Here is a 15,034-nt window from a genome sequence, read left to right on the forward strand (position 1 = left end):
CAACCATGTTGTCCTCTGTTGTCCCCTTCTCCTCCTGCCTTCAATCTTTCCCAGCATCAGAGTCTTTTCAAGTGAGTCAGTTCTTCGCATCAGGTGGCCAAAGTATTTGAGTCTCAGCTTCAGCATTAGTCCTTCTAATGAATATTCAGGACTGATTTCCTTTAGGATGAACTGGTTGGATCTCCTTGCAGTCCAAGGGACTCTCAAGAGTCTTCTCCAGCACCACAGTTCAAAAGCATCAATTCTTTAGTATGGATAGTTGTAATTGTTACTTGGTTACCTATATATTAAGCAATTGAACAGGTAAGATGTCAACACCCGAGCTTCAAGATGAGGGACTGTGTTATTCCTTGCTATATAACTAATTATTCCAAGACTCAGTAGCTTAAAATAACCTTTATTGTCTCACAGTTTCTGAAGTTCAGGAGTTCAGACATGGCTTAACTGAATCCTCTGCTTCAGGGATTCTCACTGGTTGTAATGGAAGGTGCCAACAGGTGCTGCAGTCTACCTCGAAGATCAACTAGAGAGGGATCTATTTTCAAGCACCTTCAAATGGCTGCTGGCAGGACTCAGTTTTTTGTTGACAGACTGAAAGCCTAGGTTCCTCCCATGCTTAGCTCCTTGTCATGTGATCCTTTTCATAGGGCAGATCAAAACACAGCTGCTTGTTTCACCAGAGCAAGCAAAAAAAAAAAAAAAAAAAAGGCAAGAGAGTGCCAGTAGACCGAAGTCACAGGCTTTTAAGACCTCATATTGGAAGAGACAGCCCATGATTTCTGCCATATTCTATTCATTAGTAACCATTCACTAGATCTACTCCACACTCAACAAAGGGATTACAGAAGGGCAGAGATACCAGGAAACTAGGATCACTGAGAACCACTTCAGAAGATGCCTACCACAGGAACTACCAGCCAACTTAGACATGGTAAGATCCACATCTAATTCACTGAATCCTTCATAACCCTTTCTACTAGCAGACAATCCAAAAATCTTTGATGTTGATTAGTGATTGAGATGATTTTTCTCTTAGTAAGCATTATTCTGTCAACCACCTTTATGGCAGGTTTTTAAATTGTCTCTCTACTGTTGGATTTGATCTTGTTCCCAGGAGAGGAAGGAAAATGTGGAAAATCAGGTAAGTTTTAATTTGTTCTGGGATAAAAGTAAGTGAACTCTGAGATCTTTAGCAATTTTAAAATTTAAGTTCTCTGACCTTTAGTTTTCTCATATGTAGTAGAATGGAGTTAATTCTGTGTGTTTAGTACTGCTTCTGCAGAGTAACTGAGACAACATAAATAAAATCTCCAGCACCTGTCCTAGGGCCACAGCTATTAAAGAAATGCTGACACAGCTATTAAAGAAATGCTATTAAAGAAATGTGTAGGAAAAAATGGATGACATTAAGTGCAGCTTTAAATTTCTTTATAAAAATAAAATTAGCAAATAATGACGCTGCCAGACAGTTTTATTTAAGGCTTTACATATCTGAATAATCAGTTAAAAAGAAAATGTTCATTTTTAGAGTTGAACAAAAGGAAAATAATAGGGAAAGTAATGGCTGGCTTATGATGTGGGGCCAATTTCCATAAGTTAAATAAAAAATCTAAGTTTTAGAACCTGGGGCTCTAAAAATAGCACTTGTAATTAATACTGTTCTTCAGATTCATAGTTTAAGGAAGTCACTACATTTTATTTCTTGATGTTATAGATTTAACAACATATTGGTAGCAACATGTAACTTCTCACATGGATTAGACATCAAGAGACCAGTTTATGTATATAAACTTAAACACTGAAAATGAATACATTCGCTATTATGGAACTTAACAACAAATACAAATTTGTTAACAACTTTCCAGAAGGCACAAAAGACAGTATTAATAAAGAGTGGTCTTTTGCATCATTTTCAAAAATTCTTCCTTGTTTATTTCTCCATCCCCATCATGATCAGCCTCATCAAGCATTTCCTGTAAAATGAAATGTAAATAGGATATGTAAAATCTACTAAAAAGGGATGATGTAAATGAACATTCAAATACACACTCAAAACCAAATTTTAAATTTATTAATATAACCAAAGAATATAACTAAAAATTATATAGATTAAATTGTATGTTATAATTATAAATTATAATTAGACAAATAAGTGAAATTTACCTGAAGTTCAGCATCTGTTAAATTTTCCCCTAGCTCCTTAGCAACCCTCTTGATATTGTTCAGTGATATACTTCCTGTATCATCATCATCAAATAATTTGAAAGCCTTCAGTATTTCTTCTTTTTCATCCTTTTCACTCTTTAAAAACAGAAACAACTAAATGTCATTAGTCTTTCATTTATTTATTTGATAAGTCTAGATGTATAGGTCTTTGAGGTCTAGACCAGAAATATAGCAGGTAGACTGAGCTTTATTTACTGCTCTTCTGACTTTTGGCAATTATTCCAGTGCATTCACAGCTGCGCTCAAGGTACTGAAACTCAGGATTTATTTAAGTGGGAGAGCCAGAGTGACAAAGAGAATCTATCTCTTATTGACCTCAGGTAACTGAGATCCCTTATCAAAAATGTAAGCTCCAAGACAACAGGGATGTCGTCTCATTTAGTGTTCTCTAAGAGGATTATGCCTGAGAAAAAGAGGCAATAAATTGCTGATTTCAAGGCTTCAAAATGCTGGCTCCATTTTCTCTATCCAGCCATATATCCTCGTTATTTCCTAACAAAAATCCTCTTCTCACACTGGACATTACTACCCTGAAAACATCTTTAATCTTGTTATCCCTATCTGTCTAAATCCTACCCATCTTTAAAGATGGGTATATTTTCCTCTGATTGCTCCAGCCAAAAAAACGTAGAAGGCTATTGCTTGTATTTCCCTGAAAAGCAAAATCACTACCATACCATTTTTACACTCATTATGGCAAAAAATTCTTCAAAACTAATGGTGCCAATTCCTTCTTTGTCAGTTTCAGCTATCATCTTTTTAATTTCTTCTTTCTTTGGTTCAAATCCTAAGGCCCGCATTGCAATCTAAAATAGAAAGTAAATAAGTTATAACAGGCCACAGTCTCATTCCTAGCTCTTAAATTACCTGTTAATTACTAGAGTCTCTCTTTTTTACTCTGGACTAGCTTAAACCTAGAAAGTCAGGTCAGCGCGCTTAGGTTCCAGTCTCATGATAGGCTTTGGCCTGTGTGTGTGCGGGAGCGCTAAGTCACTTCAGTCATGTCGGATTCTGTGCGACCCTATGGACTGTAGCCCGCCAGGCTCCATGGGATTCTCCAGGCAAGAATACTGGAGTGGGTTGCCATGCCCTCCTCCAGGGGATCTTCCCGACCCACTGATTGAACCTGCATCTCTTGTCTCCTGAATTGGCAAGCAGGTTCTTTATCACTAAGGCTTTGACCTACTCATTCATAAAACAAGAGTAAAATGCTTAACAAGATACTATTTTGGTTAGTGCAGGCCAGGTCTATACACTAAAGGGCTAGGTGTCTGCACTTAATAGATTTTATATCAAGCTTTCAGAAAGCTACTGTTAACGAAAGACTTAAAGATTGCAACAAATCAATGATAAGGGTTTTCAAATGTTTCAGAATTAGAAGTAATTTCAGAACCTTCAGTTCTTTCACATCTATGGTTCCAGACCCATCAACATCGAATAAATCAAAGGCCTCTTTAATTTCTTGCTTTTGAGTTTCATTCAATTCAATTTTTGCTGCACTTTTTTTCCATTGGTCTGAACTTGGTCTGGATGCCTGTGGGTGAAAGATAAACTGTGTAACTGGGAGAAGTACCAGAACCAGAATTAATGGACTAACTAAATATAATAAACATATTCGAGCATCCTATTCCATATAATGAACCTCAAGAATTTTCCCCTTTCCCTTTGCTAACATTTATGCTTTTAGTTATTTATATCTTGGTGGAAAGCCTGGTTCTTTTTTACATCTTGGGTTTTTCTTTCAACTTTAGTGCCCTTTGAGAAGCAGAAAAGGCAAAGAAGACATTCCAGAACAGTAGATGTTATATGGGAAAAAATCGGCCTTACTTGGTATATCCGAACAGCAGTGTTTAAGGCTTATTTACTTTCATCTGTGTCTGTATGTCTCATAATAAAATGTGTGCGAAATGGTTGATTGAAACATCGTATCTTTTCCCACCTTCTCACATACTTTTCTATATTGCAGACTGGGAAATGAAAAAAAAACAACAACACATTTTTCAGGTTAAAAAAAAATTACTCCAGGGATCTGGAGAAGAATAAAGGTTGGACCAGTTATCAATATCCAGAGAAGATGGAGGTCATCTTCCTGCTATCTGCCATTTTCTGCTGTGGCCTCATTTCAGTATCTTGTCTTCAGGTCTGGGATAAGAGGCAGTAGTATCCGAGATTCCATGTCACTGCGTATCTAGGCACCAGCTTCACATATCTTAGGAGCTGGTCGTGGGAGCAGAGGATTCTTGATCCCTGGACGGCAGCTACACTGGTGTGGTCTTCAGTAGTACCAATGGCAGAGGTCGTAGCTTCCCCGGCCAGTTTTTTCAGAGTTCGTATGTCTCTCCTCGAGGCCCATATCCTTCAGCAGTCTTAAAGCCTCTTATTCTCTGTATTCAACTCGTTTCTGGCTAGCGAGTGGTTCCTGTCTCCAACGCCAGTGGTAAAACGTGGCTGGGGTTGAAGAGGGGGAAAAAATGAACTGGAGAACCGCTCTTCCGTCCCTAGAGCCACGGACACTGCGCTCTATTCGGCGACGAATGGAGGGGTTACTAATCACATTCGAGGATAATGAAAGGAGGCGAATAATACATTTCAAAAACCAAACAAAACTTCATTTCAGGGAGAAACTTCAGCCTCAGCCTCAGTAAGAAGTTGCAGTTTCGCACTCACCATGTCTCCAACCGGCGCCCCCGGCCGGGACCTCCCAGCTTTACCCGCCAGCCGAGCTGCCCAACAGTAGCTCACCGCCCGTAAGCCGTTGCTAAGGCCGCTCTCGCAGATCTCTCCTACAGCCCCGCCTATCCAAGTTTTTTTGCTCACTGACTGACAGTCGTTTCACCCAATGTCAGGAAAGAAGGCCCTCTAGGCCCGCCCCTTCTCTCTAGTCTCTACCAGTAGCGTTATGCTCTGCCTTTCCCCGCCTACCGTTAAGAGGAACTTTCCCTCTGGTTTCTTAGCAACCAAAACTACCAGCCCGCCCAGCTGGGCTCGCCGCGCGCTTGCGCAAAATACGAGGCGTAAGGGAAGGTTCTTTACACTGGCGTTTTGGCTTCCCAGTGCCAGCAGGATGTCGGGGAGCGTCTCGTAGGGATGGAGACGAGAGCGAGATTAGTAGGGAGGTGTTTCTACCAAGTGGTAAGTCTTTGGTGGAGACGTGAGGGAGCTCTTGGGGCCTGGAGGAAAGGATGAGGCTCTAGGGCCTAGTAAATTGGTCCAGGTATAGGTTTACCATCCGGCCAGATTACCAGAGCCGAAGGGGACTGCCTTTGGCTTGCGCCGCTGGACGTCCTTCAGCCTCCACAGTGCGTGGGCCTTGGCTTTTAACCGCTTCCCTTCTCCGTGGTTTGCCGGGATTCTGGCCTAGTTGGCAACATTTCTTTACAGGAGAGGCGTGCTGTGTGCATGGGCCCTTGGGATTCACGTGAAAACTCCCAACATAGGAAAGAGTTTTTACCTGTGTTGTAGCGGTTTTTTTTGCACGTTGGACCCACGCGCAATCCCTATCAGCCTTTTCTACCGCTCCCCCCATCCCCAAAACACACACACGCACCCACCACCACCACCACATTATCACCTTCAACTGTTCCATTGGGAAGATTCCTTCTTACCAAGATTTGACTGGTTTTCCAACCATTTCAAGCATAGATCCTCACTTGAGTCCAGCATAGGTAGCCTGATAATCCATTTGACTCAGTAACCGTAGAGATTTAGATGTCCAAAGCAAATTCTTGTCCTGAGGGCCAGACTTTATTGGTTCAGCCCAGGTCTGAATCTAGTCAGGGGCCAGCTTAAGTTTGGAGAGTAGGAATGAAGAGGTGATAGTCTCTTAAAACTTCCAACGCTTAATTGCTTACACACCTGGACTCTATACCTCCTGCAGTGCCTTCTCTAGAGTAACTTCTAAAAATCATACTGGATTCTCCAACGCTGGATTCAAGAAGAATTAACTTTTGCATAGGGTTTTCCCTTTATCTCCCTTATCTTCTTGGAGGTAAGGAAAGAAAAATGTGCAAAGTATATTCTTGAAGTAGTCTCCCAAATCACTTCTCCTATTTCAGTAAGTAGAAACATGGCATGTTTTCCAAAGCCAACATCTTGTTTTGTTTACATTATATCTCAGGCACATTACACGCATTGTAATCATTGACTGGAAAAAAGAAAAAAAAAAACTCATTAGGATTCTGGAAAGTAGGTGGGCTGTACTAATATTAGAAGTGATTTTTATGTGTAAAGGTACCCCAGTGGAAATTAAAATGATGCAAATTCAACATAGTTTGTGAATTAAGAAAATGTTCAGTCACTTAATTATAGTATATATGGATTTTTCAGGCCATTAATCTCACTGAGAAAGTTGCTCTTGATTGGTTTCAAGGATATACACTTCATCTTTACAGCTAGTATTAAAGGGATTTCTGAAATCAGAAATGAATAATGACCAAGTAGAAACAATTGTAATTTTTAGACTTTGCTGGATCAAGTTTGATCTCATGGCAGTTGAAAGACTGAGTAATGTGTTAACCTGTTTTTGCATCATTTTATAATTTAGGCTTTTATATTTGGGATATTATAGTGAAAATGATTTTTCAATTATGGGTGTAGATTGCAGTTTCTAGGTCTTGGGAAGTACTCAGCATTGAAAAATAGTTGTTACTAATCTAATTTTACTCTAGAACATTAGTAATATTAATCTAGAAAAAATATTAAACCCATATCACTCTTAAATCTACTAAATTTATTTAATGCTTCCTGTGTATCACGTACTATGCCATTTATTGTGTGAGTTTGAAAGGAACTGAGTGTAGAGTATAAAGATGAATGAAGGCAGGGAACCTACAGAGTAGTGGGGGAGAAAGACACAGACATAAACACACCATTTTTAATTCAGGATGCTAAGCGCCTTAGTAGATGTATATAGAAAGTACTTTGGCAGCCCAAGAAGGAGGTACTGCTTTTCCTTGAGGAATTGGAGAAGGCTATACTAAAAAGTGAGGCATTGACCTTAGGTCCTGAAAGATGTATAGCATTTGCCAAGGTGAAGAAAGGGTAGGATATTCAGAGTAGAGTATAGCATGTGCAAAAATGAAAGTACATGTGTGTTGTAGTATGGTGAGATCATGGGGTTTATAAGGAAAGGTGGAAGAGATTAGTCTTATAAATTAGCTGAAAGTCAGATATATCAAGCTAGGAATAAAGATTCTTTTTTCTAAGATAAATGTTTTTAGGCAGTGGAATGATCTGATTATGTTTGTGTTTTTCAAAGCTAATGCTGACAACCATGTGAAGGAGGAACACTTTGGAAGCAGTTAAAGGACCTCAACTAAGTGCCAAATAAGAATTATGTTGACTCCAAGGGCGGCTGAACCTTAAATTTATGGTTGAGGAATGCTGACAATGGCATCTGTTTAATCTTGTTTCACTTCTGTACTCAAGTGTGAGATAATAAATGTGGTGAAAACCGTTCATTCATTCGCCTATCAGATAGTTATTGAGTACTTGTAATATGTCAGACAGTGTTCTCAGTATATGGGGTACGTCACTGACTAAAACTGCCCTCCTAGGAATTACTTTCCAAGAGAGGGACATAGTCAATAGATAGTAAATTAAGTAAATATACTGTACTAATTTATAAGGTGATAATGTTATGGGAAAAAAATTAGAGCAGATAAAGGGAGTCTAGAATGAAGGGATTTCCATAAGGGAAAAGAGGAGTTTGCATTGTTAAATAGGGTACTCAGGACAGACCTCGTTGAAAGGGGGATGTTTGCATAAATATAAAGATGGTGAGACCATAGATTTCTTGGAGAAGAGCATTCCAGAAAGAGGGAAGAAGCAGAACAGAAACACTAAGGTAGGAGGCATGCCTTACATGTTCCAGGAACAGAAAGGAGGCCAGCGCAGAGTGGTCACGGAATAGCGTAGTAGGAGACAGAGAGGTAAAGGGGAGAAGTACAGATTCTCAACACGCTGTAAGGACTTTGACTTTCACTTGAGTAAAATGGGAAGGCTTTGCAGAATTCTGAACAGAGGAGTGAAAGGATTTCAGATTATTTTGATAAGGGACTCCTGTGACAGATAGGTATAAAAAGTTTTATTTTCCAGGTTGGACGTTTTAAGCAGTGGACTGAAATGATTAGGCTGTATTGGGAATGGATTAAAGTGAGTGAAGTCGCTCAGTGTCTGACTCTTTGCGACCCCATAGACTGTAGCCTACCAGGCTCCTCTGTCCATGGGTTTTTCCAGGCAAGAGTACTGGAGTGGGTTGCCATTTCCTTCTCCAGGAGATCTTCCCAACCCAGGGATTGAACCTGGGTCTCCCACATTGTATGGGTTGGAGCTAGGCAAACTCTTGATTTTGTAGCTGATCATACCTGTTCAGAAGACAGTAAGTTTTTAAAAAATCCAACTCCTGAAAAGTTTTGCGTGTCTTAGTGTTCTAAACCAAGTACTTTAGTTGTTGTTGTTGTTGTTCATTCAATAAGTCATGTCCAACTCTCTGTGACCCCAGGGACTGTAGCCCGCCAGGCTTCTCTGTCCATGGGATTTCCTGGGTAAGAATTTTGGAGTGGGTTGGCATTTCTAATTCATAAAGAGTCAAACACAACTGAGCACAGCATGGTTACAGTCAGTGACATTCTGTGACTTAAACATAGTGCAGAGTGGCTTCCCTGATGCTCTAGTGACTGAGACTGAGCTCCCAATGCAGGGGGTCTGGGTTCGATCCCTGGCCCAGGAACTGTGCCGTAACTAAGAGTTCTTTTGCTCCAACTAAAGATCCCACATGCTCGGAGCCAAATAAACAAACATAGTATAGAAAGCATAGTACAGAAACCATAAACAGAGACACTGACATCTGAGAGGGAAAAAAAAAGGCCTATCCATGTTAAGTGTATGAACAAGGCTTGAAAGAAAGCATAAAAGCTTTGAAGTGGGAAGTGCAGTGGAAGATTCTATGAAAGAGAGTGAGTTACTATCATGCTGGATAGAGGGGCCCCCAGGAAGCCCAGAAAGTATTGTATAGTAGTTAATAACCTGGAACTTAGGCATTAGACAAACATGGATTTTTGTTCTTAAACTTTTACTTACTAGCTGTAAAATTTTATATATTATTTAATTATTATTCATTTTGTACATAATTAAAATAGATTAATGGTAGTATATTTATATATGTATGTGTTAATTACAGTACAGTAATAGGTTAATCCTATTGTTTTTGTGAAGACTACATTCTGTGACGCAGGTAATCGGCCCCCTACTTAGTAAGCTCCCAAAATGTCTTAGAAATGAAAAACAAAAGCAAAAGGCAAGTTTTGGCTTTTCAAGCTTATCTTTTCAACAAATTTTTCTGTAGCAACCGGTGTGGAAGGGAAGCAGAGATTGGCGTTGTGCTGGCAAAGCCAAGGACCTCTGGGAACAGCAGAGGCTGGAAGAGGCACAGAGGATTCTTCCCAGAGCCCTCAGAAGGAGTGTGGCCCTGCAGATACATGATTTCTGACTTCTAGGCTCCAGAACCATCAGATAGTAAATATGTGTAGTTGTTAAGCCACCCATTTGTGGGTCATTTGGTAAAGTAGACCTAGGAAACTAATAGAGCAAAAGTGTGGAGAAATTTAAAGGCCTGTACATTACTGGTTGGAAAGTGAAATGGTTTGGCTGGTACAGAAAAGTTTGACAGTTCCACAGAAACATACAGAATTACCAAATGTCCACTCCTAGGTGTGTATCTACCCCAAAGAATTGAAAACAGATACTCAAACAACATGTACACAGATGTTTTAGTATCATTTTTCACAATAATCCAAAAGTAGAAGCAATCCAAATGCCCATGAATGGATAAACAAAATGATAGTCACTGACCTACATGCATAAAAAGGAATGGATAATTGGCACATGCTTCAGTGTGGATGAACTTCAGAAGCATGATGCTAACACCGCAGGGTTTTCTCTTGGGGGATGATGGAAATGTTTTGGAACAAGATAAAGGTAGTGATTGTACAACACCGTGAATGTTCAAAGTGCTGCTGAAATGTGTACTTTAAAATGGCTAGGTTTACGTTAGATGAATTTTTTAAACCATAAAGCTTTTAGAAGAAATATGAAATATCCTTTGTATTCAGGGGTAAATGAAACTTTTAAAAATAGAACCTAATAACAATAAAAGAAAAAAAAAGTGGATTATGAAAATAGATTGCCAGGCAGTATTAAGGGCCACTTATAGTTTGAAGTCATTAACTTAAAATGACACCAGTCAGCGTGGTTGTTTGTTTCTCTGTTTATTTTTAGCTGCCTCAATGTAAGCATGGAGTAGAAAGAGTTGGATTTCATCAAGATTAGTGGTTTTGCAAGGTGAGTAAAATGAACCAAAAGAAAGAGAAGGACTTTGAGGGTGCATATACTAGAGAGTGATTGTAATAACTGTCAAATGGGCACTTAAACTGGATAGGTAGAGAATTGATGAATGGGTTTGTTGTTGTTCAGTCGCTAAGTCGTGTCCGACTCTTTGTCTGACCCCATGGACTGCAACATGCCAGGCTTCCCTGTCCTTCACCTCTCCCGGAGTTTGTGCACATTCATATCCATTGAGTCAGTGATGCCACCTAACCATCTCACCCTCTGCCGCCCCTTCTCCTCCTGCCTTCAGTCTTCCCTGTCTGGGGTAGAGGACAGCAAAAATATGGTAAAATCAGGGAACTGTAAGACGGGATGGGGCTCAGCATTCTTGATATCTAGAGTATACATTGATGCTGTCTAGAGATGTAACTGAATATATCAAGAGTTTTATTTTTGTTTTACAGAATTGAAAATTTCACAGAAGAGGTTTTGAAGCCAAGTTCAAACAATTTGTTAAATTAATATATTTTCCTGGGCTGTACTGGCTTTTCTCCTTAGCCCTTGAAAGCCTGTAGGAAGCTGCTGTTGAGCAACAGTTATGCTGTGGCTTCCTGCTGATCCTGAGGTGTATCTGAACTGTGGTACTCTTCAGCTTCAGAGGTGCATCTCAGTAGTATAGGTAGTATAGGAACAAATTTACCAGTACCGAGACCAGCATTAGAGGAAAAGCTAGACTCTGAGAGTTCTTTGCTTTTTGATATTTTGAATTTAAAAGATTGTAATAAAAAAATAAATAGCTAAAGAAATTAAAGGCTTAGAGTTGGAAGAGAAGTATATGTTATCTACAGGTTTAGCTCTAGTACTTTAAGAGCTTGAACCTCACAACTCAGGTTATTTTATTATAGATGGCTTATCAATAGGAGGGTACTTTGTTAAAAAGTTCTTTTATTGGACCAAAGGCTTCCTCTTATAACTTCTTCCTCTAATTTTAGATGTGAATTCTGAAATATTATGTGAAAAAGTCTAATTGCTCTTGAACTTCCTTTTAAATAGTACTTTCTCCCCCCACTTCATATTCTAATCAATAACCAAATCCATCCTTTCACTTCCATCCCTCTTGCACAGTTCTCATCTGGATAACCATGGCCTCTCTGCCCACGGTCTGGCACCCATCCAATCCAGTCTACACTGTTACCAGACTGGTAATATATCCAGAGCATTAATAATAATAATAAAGTTATCATTTTTATATTCTTTAATTTTATTTTTAATATTTTTTGCTTAATTTTATGTTATAAATATTGTTATTATTGCAAGTACTCATAAGCACTAATTATGTGCCAGGCACTATTCTAAGAACTATCTATTCACTTAACACCTTATAATAACCCTGTGAAGTAGATTCTGTTGTTATCCTCATTTTTCGGATTTGAAAACAGGGCAGAGATGTTAAGAAACTTGCTGAAGGCCACACAGTTAGTAAGCAGTAAAGACAAGTTCAAACCCAGACTTCTAGTTTCAGAGTATGTGCTTTGAAACACCACATCAAGGTGTTTCTTCATCTTCTCCCCTTAAAACACTTCCATATTTCCCATGATAAGTAGGATCAGGTTTGACACAGTGCCTACTACTTTTCATGATTCAGCCTCTTTCCTTCTATCGCTTTGTCTTACTGCTTGCTTTATATTCCCGTGAAACTAAATTACGTGTGTTATCCCAGTAAATTGTTTTTGTCACATATAGTGTATTTACTACTACTTCCTTCAGCTTGCTAATTATTTCAAATTATTCACTTCCAGCATTACATTCTTCTGGAAGTATTGCCTCTTGCCTGCTTTATAATCCACTTCCCCCGTTGAATGAAGTGTTTCTACTCCACACACTCATGCCTTTATCATTAATGCTGTGTCATTGCACTGGCCATATTTAATGGAAACTACATATATCAGAAACTCCTCAAAAGCAGGAACCATATCTTATTTTCCTTTTAATAAGCATCCTTTAGAACCCTGAATTACCCTGAATAAAGTTCCAAGTTTTAATTTTATTTGCAGATGATGATTCTTGGTGATGGATTGCAGGGTCATAAACAAAAGAAGGCACACGGGACTGCAACAACTTTCATCCTTTGCCGAAACAGGAAGAACTTTCCTCGGCCCAGTGAAATCATCCAAATTTATTATAGACGAAGAGTGCCATGAAAGTGTGTTAATTAGCTCAGCAGTAAGGCTTCTTGAAAGTTTGGATTTAACCAGTGCAGTGGGACAGCTTCTCAGTGAAGCAATTCAGGCACAAAACAAGACATACAGAACTGGAACCAGTACTCTCTTGTTTCTTGTTGGTGCATGGAGCAGTGCTGCCGAAGAATGTCTTCATCTGGGTGTCCCCATTTCATTAATAGTGTCTGTGATGTCAGAAGGCTTGAATTCGTGCATTGAAGAGGTAGAATCGCTTCAAGTGCCTGTCCACAGTGTATATGACCATATAGACAGCACAGAAACGTTTTCTGGACTTAGTGTCAGCTTGGACCCTTCTCTACACATCCCTTCAGGTACTGGTTTGGTCCAGAAAGAGCATGATCTCAAAGATGTTGCCTCTCAGTCACTGGCCTTTTGCAGGCTTTCTGGGAGACCTGTTAAATCACCTCAACTATTTAGGCTTCAGGCTAGGTTTGAAGCAGATGAGAACACATCACAAACTCCTCAAACTCTGAAAAACAACCTGCTTGCAGATACCTGCTGCCGAAAGTCAGTCCTAACCCACAGTAGACATTTTAGTAGGACAGATCGTCATCAATGGATAAGCAAGCCAGGTGAACTTCTAGAACAACTTAGTGCAGCTGCTCCTAAGACTTACAGATGCAGCGATCTGGCAGAGTTGGAGGTGGGTTTGAGCCACGGAGACCCCAGCAGCATGAGGCTAGTGGCCGAAGCAGTACGGCTGCAGCATCAGAATGCAGGCATGCGACGAGGTGGCCACACTGTGCTGTTCCCCTTTGATATTTCAAGAATCTTCACTTGTTGCTTACCGGGCTTACCTGACAGTTTGTCTTGTGTCTGTCCAGGATACATCACTGTTCTGTCAATGTCCAGTGCTACTCTGATCAAGGAATTGCAGAATCAGCCGGTCCGTGTAGTTCTTGTTGAGGGTGACCTCACTGAGAATTACCGCCATCTGGGATTTAATAAGCCTACAAATATTAAAACAGTGTCAGAAAGCGTGAAGGTTCAACAAGATAGCTCAGAAGAACTGTGGACAGATCATGTATTACAAGTGTTAATCAAGTTCAACGTGAACCTTGTCCTGGCCCGAGGAAATGTGTCTGAAGGCTTAGCTGAAAAATGCACAGATAGTAAGCGGCTGGTAATTGGATCGGTGCCTGAGAGTGTGCTGCAGGCTTTCGCAGAGGCTTCGGGAGCAGTGCAGGTGGCCTACATCACACACATGAATGAAAACTGTGTGGGCAGTGGGGTCTCTGTGACCACGTGGAGAAGCGTTACCTCTGACACTGTAGATGGGATCAGCAGAATGACAGTCGTGTTAAAAACAGAAGGAATTAATTTGGTTACAGTAGTGCTGACTAGCCCAGTCACTGCCCAGATGCAAACCAAAGAAGACCGGTTCTGGACTTGTGCCTCTCGTCTGTATTACGCTCTGAAAGAGCAAAAGGTCTTCCCTGGAGGTGGCGCAGTTGAGCTTTTGTGTCTTACCCATCTTCAGAGTCTCGCAGGACAGTCTGTGAATAAAGGAAATCAAGACTGTTCAGGATGGCTGCATAACACTTCCTCTTGGCTGGCCTCATCTGCAGCACTGTACAGACCTACGGTGCTTAAAAGCCTGGCAGATGGATGGCACAGGTACCTCTCAACTCTCCTGCGTAACACTGCTGTTTACTCTTCAGACTCTGAAGCCGCCACGTCCATTCAGTGTCATCTACAAAATGCTGCAGACTCTGGCTCTCCTTCATCTTATATCTTGAATGAATATAGTAAACTTAATAGTGTAATTTTAAATTCAGGCATTTCAGATAAGCTGGAACCAATTCCAAGAGTTTATGACGTTGTTACACCAAAGATTGAGGCATGGCGCCGAGCTCTGGATTTAGTACTGTTAGTACTTCAGACAGACAGTGAAATTATCACTGGACTTGCACACACACAGAAAAGTTCACAGGAATCAGAAGGCTTTTTATTTTTGTAAAGGTATTGGCTAAGTCTTTGGAAAATTGTCTTTGGTAACATGTCATGCTAATAATAAATTTTCCAGTAGTTAAGTCTCAGTGTCTGAAATGTCAGCTTTTACCAAGAAGAAGATAATTGATATGTGTCAACAACTGTGCAGGATATGAGATTTCACCCTACTTATAATCTCACAAGTTAGCCTGTTAAACTTTTCATGGAACGCTACAGAATACACAAGATGCTTGGATCAGAGACAGGACTTTTATTATTCACAGCGAAAGCAGTAACCAGAGCTTTGGGTT

General features: G+C 40.1%; 2 protein-coding genes across 3 annotated transcripts; one reads left to right on the top strand and one right to left on the bottom strand.

The window, feature by feature from the left end:
• Positions 1-811: 811 nt before the first annotated feature.
• LOC136145722 (centrin-4) lies at positions 812-4,996 on the bottom strand. Its single transcript, XM_065904307.1, has 5 exons — positions 4,894-4,996; positions 3,620-3,760; positions 2,904-3,032; positions 2,164-2,301; positions 812-1,973 (listed from the first exon to the last, which is right to left on the bottom strand). Exons 1-5 carry the CDS (start codon positions 4,894-4,896, stop codon positions 1,884-1,886), a joined length of 501 nt encoding a protein of 166 aa, XP_065760379.1. The 5' UTR covers positions 4,897-4,996; the 3' UTR covers positions 812-1,883.
• A 207-nt stretch (positions 4,997-5,203) lies between these two features.
• BBS12 (Bardet-Biedl syndrome 12) lies at positions 5,204-14,824 on the top strand. Of its 2 annotated transcripts, none has more exons than XM_065905063.1 (3): positions 5,204-5,358; positions 10,504-10,566; positions 12,606-14,824. In XM_065905063.1, the coding sequence occupies exon 3, from the start codon at positions 12,622-12,624 to the stop codon at positions 14,749-14,751; it is 2,130 nt and encodes a 709-aa protein (XP_065761135.1). In that variant the 5' UTR covers positions 5,204-5,358; positions 10,504-10,566; positions 12,606-12,621; the 3' UTR covers positions 14,752-14,824. The 2 variants fall into 2 exon arrangements, with proteins under 2 accessions (XP_065761135.1, XP_065761137.1); XM_065905065.1 differs by lacking the exon at positions 5,204-5,358 and adding an exon at positions 9,576-9,741.
• The last annotated feature ends 210 nt before the right edge of the window (positions 14,825-15,034 follow it).

The sequence above is a fragment of the Muntiacus reevesi genome, chromosome 13, assembly GCF_963930625.1.
Source record: "Muntiacus reevesi chromosome 13, mMunRee1.1, whole genome shotgun sequence".
Taxonomy (NCBI): domain Eukaryota; kingdom Metazoa; phylum Chordata; class Mammalia; order Artiodactyla; family Cervidae; genus Muntiacus; species Muntiacus reevesi.

Coding starts and splice junctions, on each gene's coding strand:
- BBS12 (XM_065905063.1), top strand. CDS start 12,622: ATGGATTGCAGGGTCATAAACAAAAGAAGGCACACGGGACTGCAACAA.
- LOC136145722 (XM_065904307.1), bottom strand. Junction 3,033..3,619: donor TAGATGTGAAAGAACTGAAG/GTTCTGAAATTA, acceptor TTTCTATTTTAG/ATTGCAATGCGGGCCTTAGG. Junction 2,302..2,903: donor CCATAATGAGTGTAAAAATG/GTATGGTAGTGA, acceptor CTGTTTTTAAAG/AGTGAAAAGGATGAAAAAGA.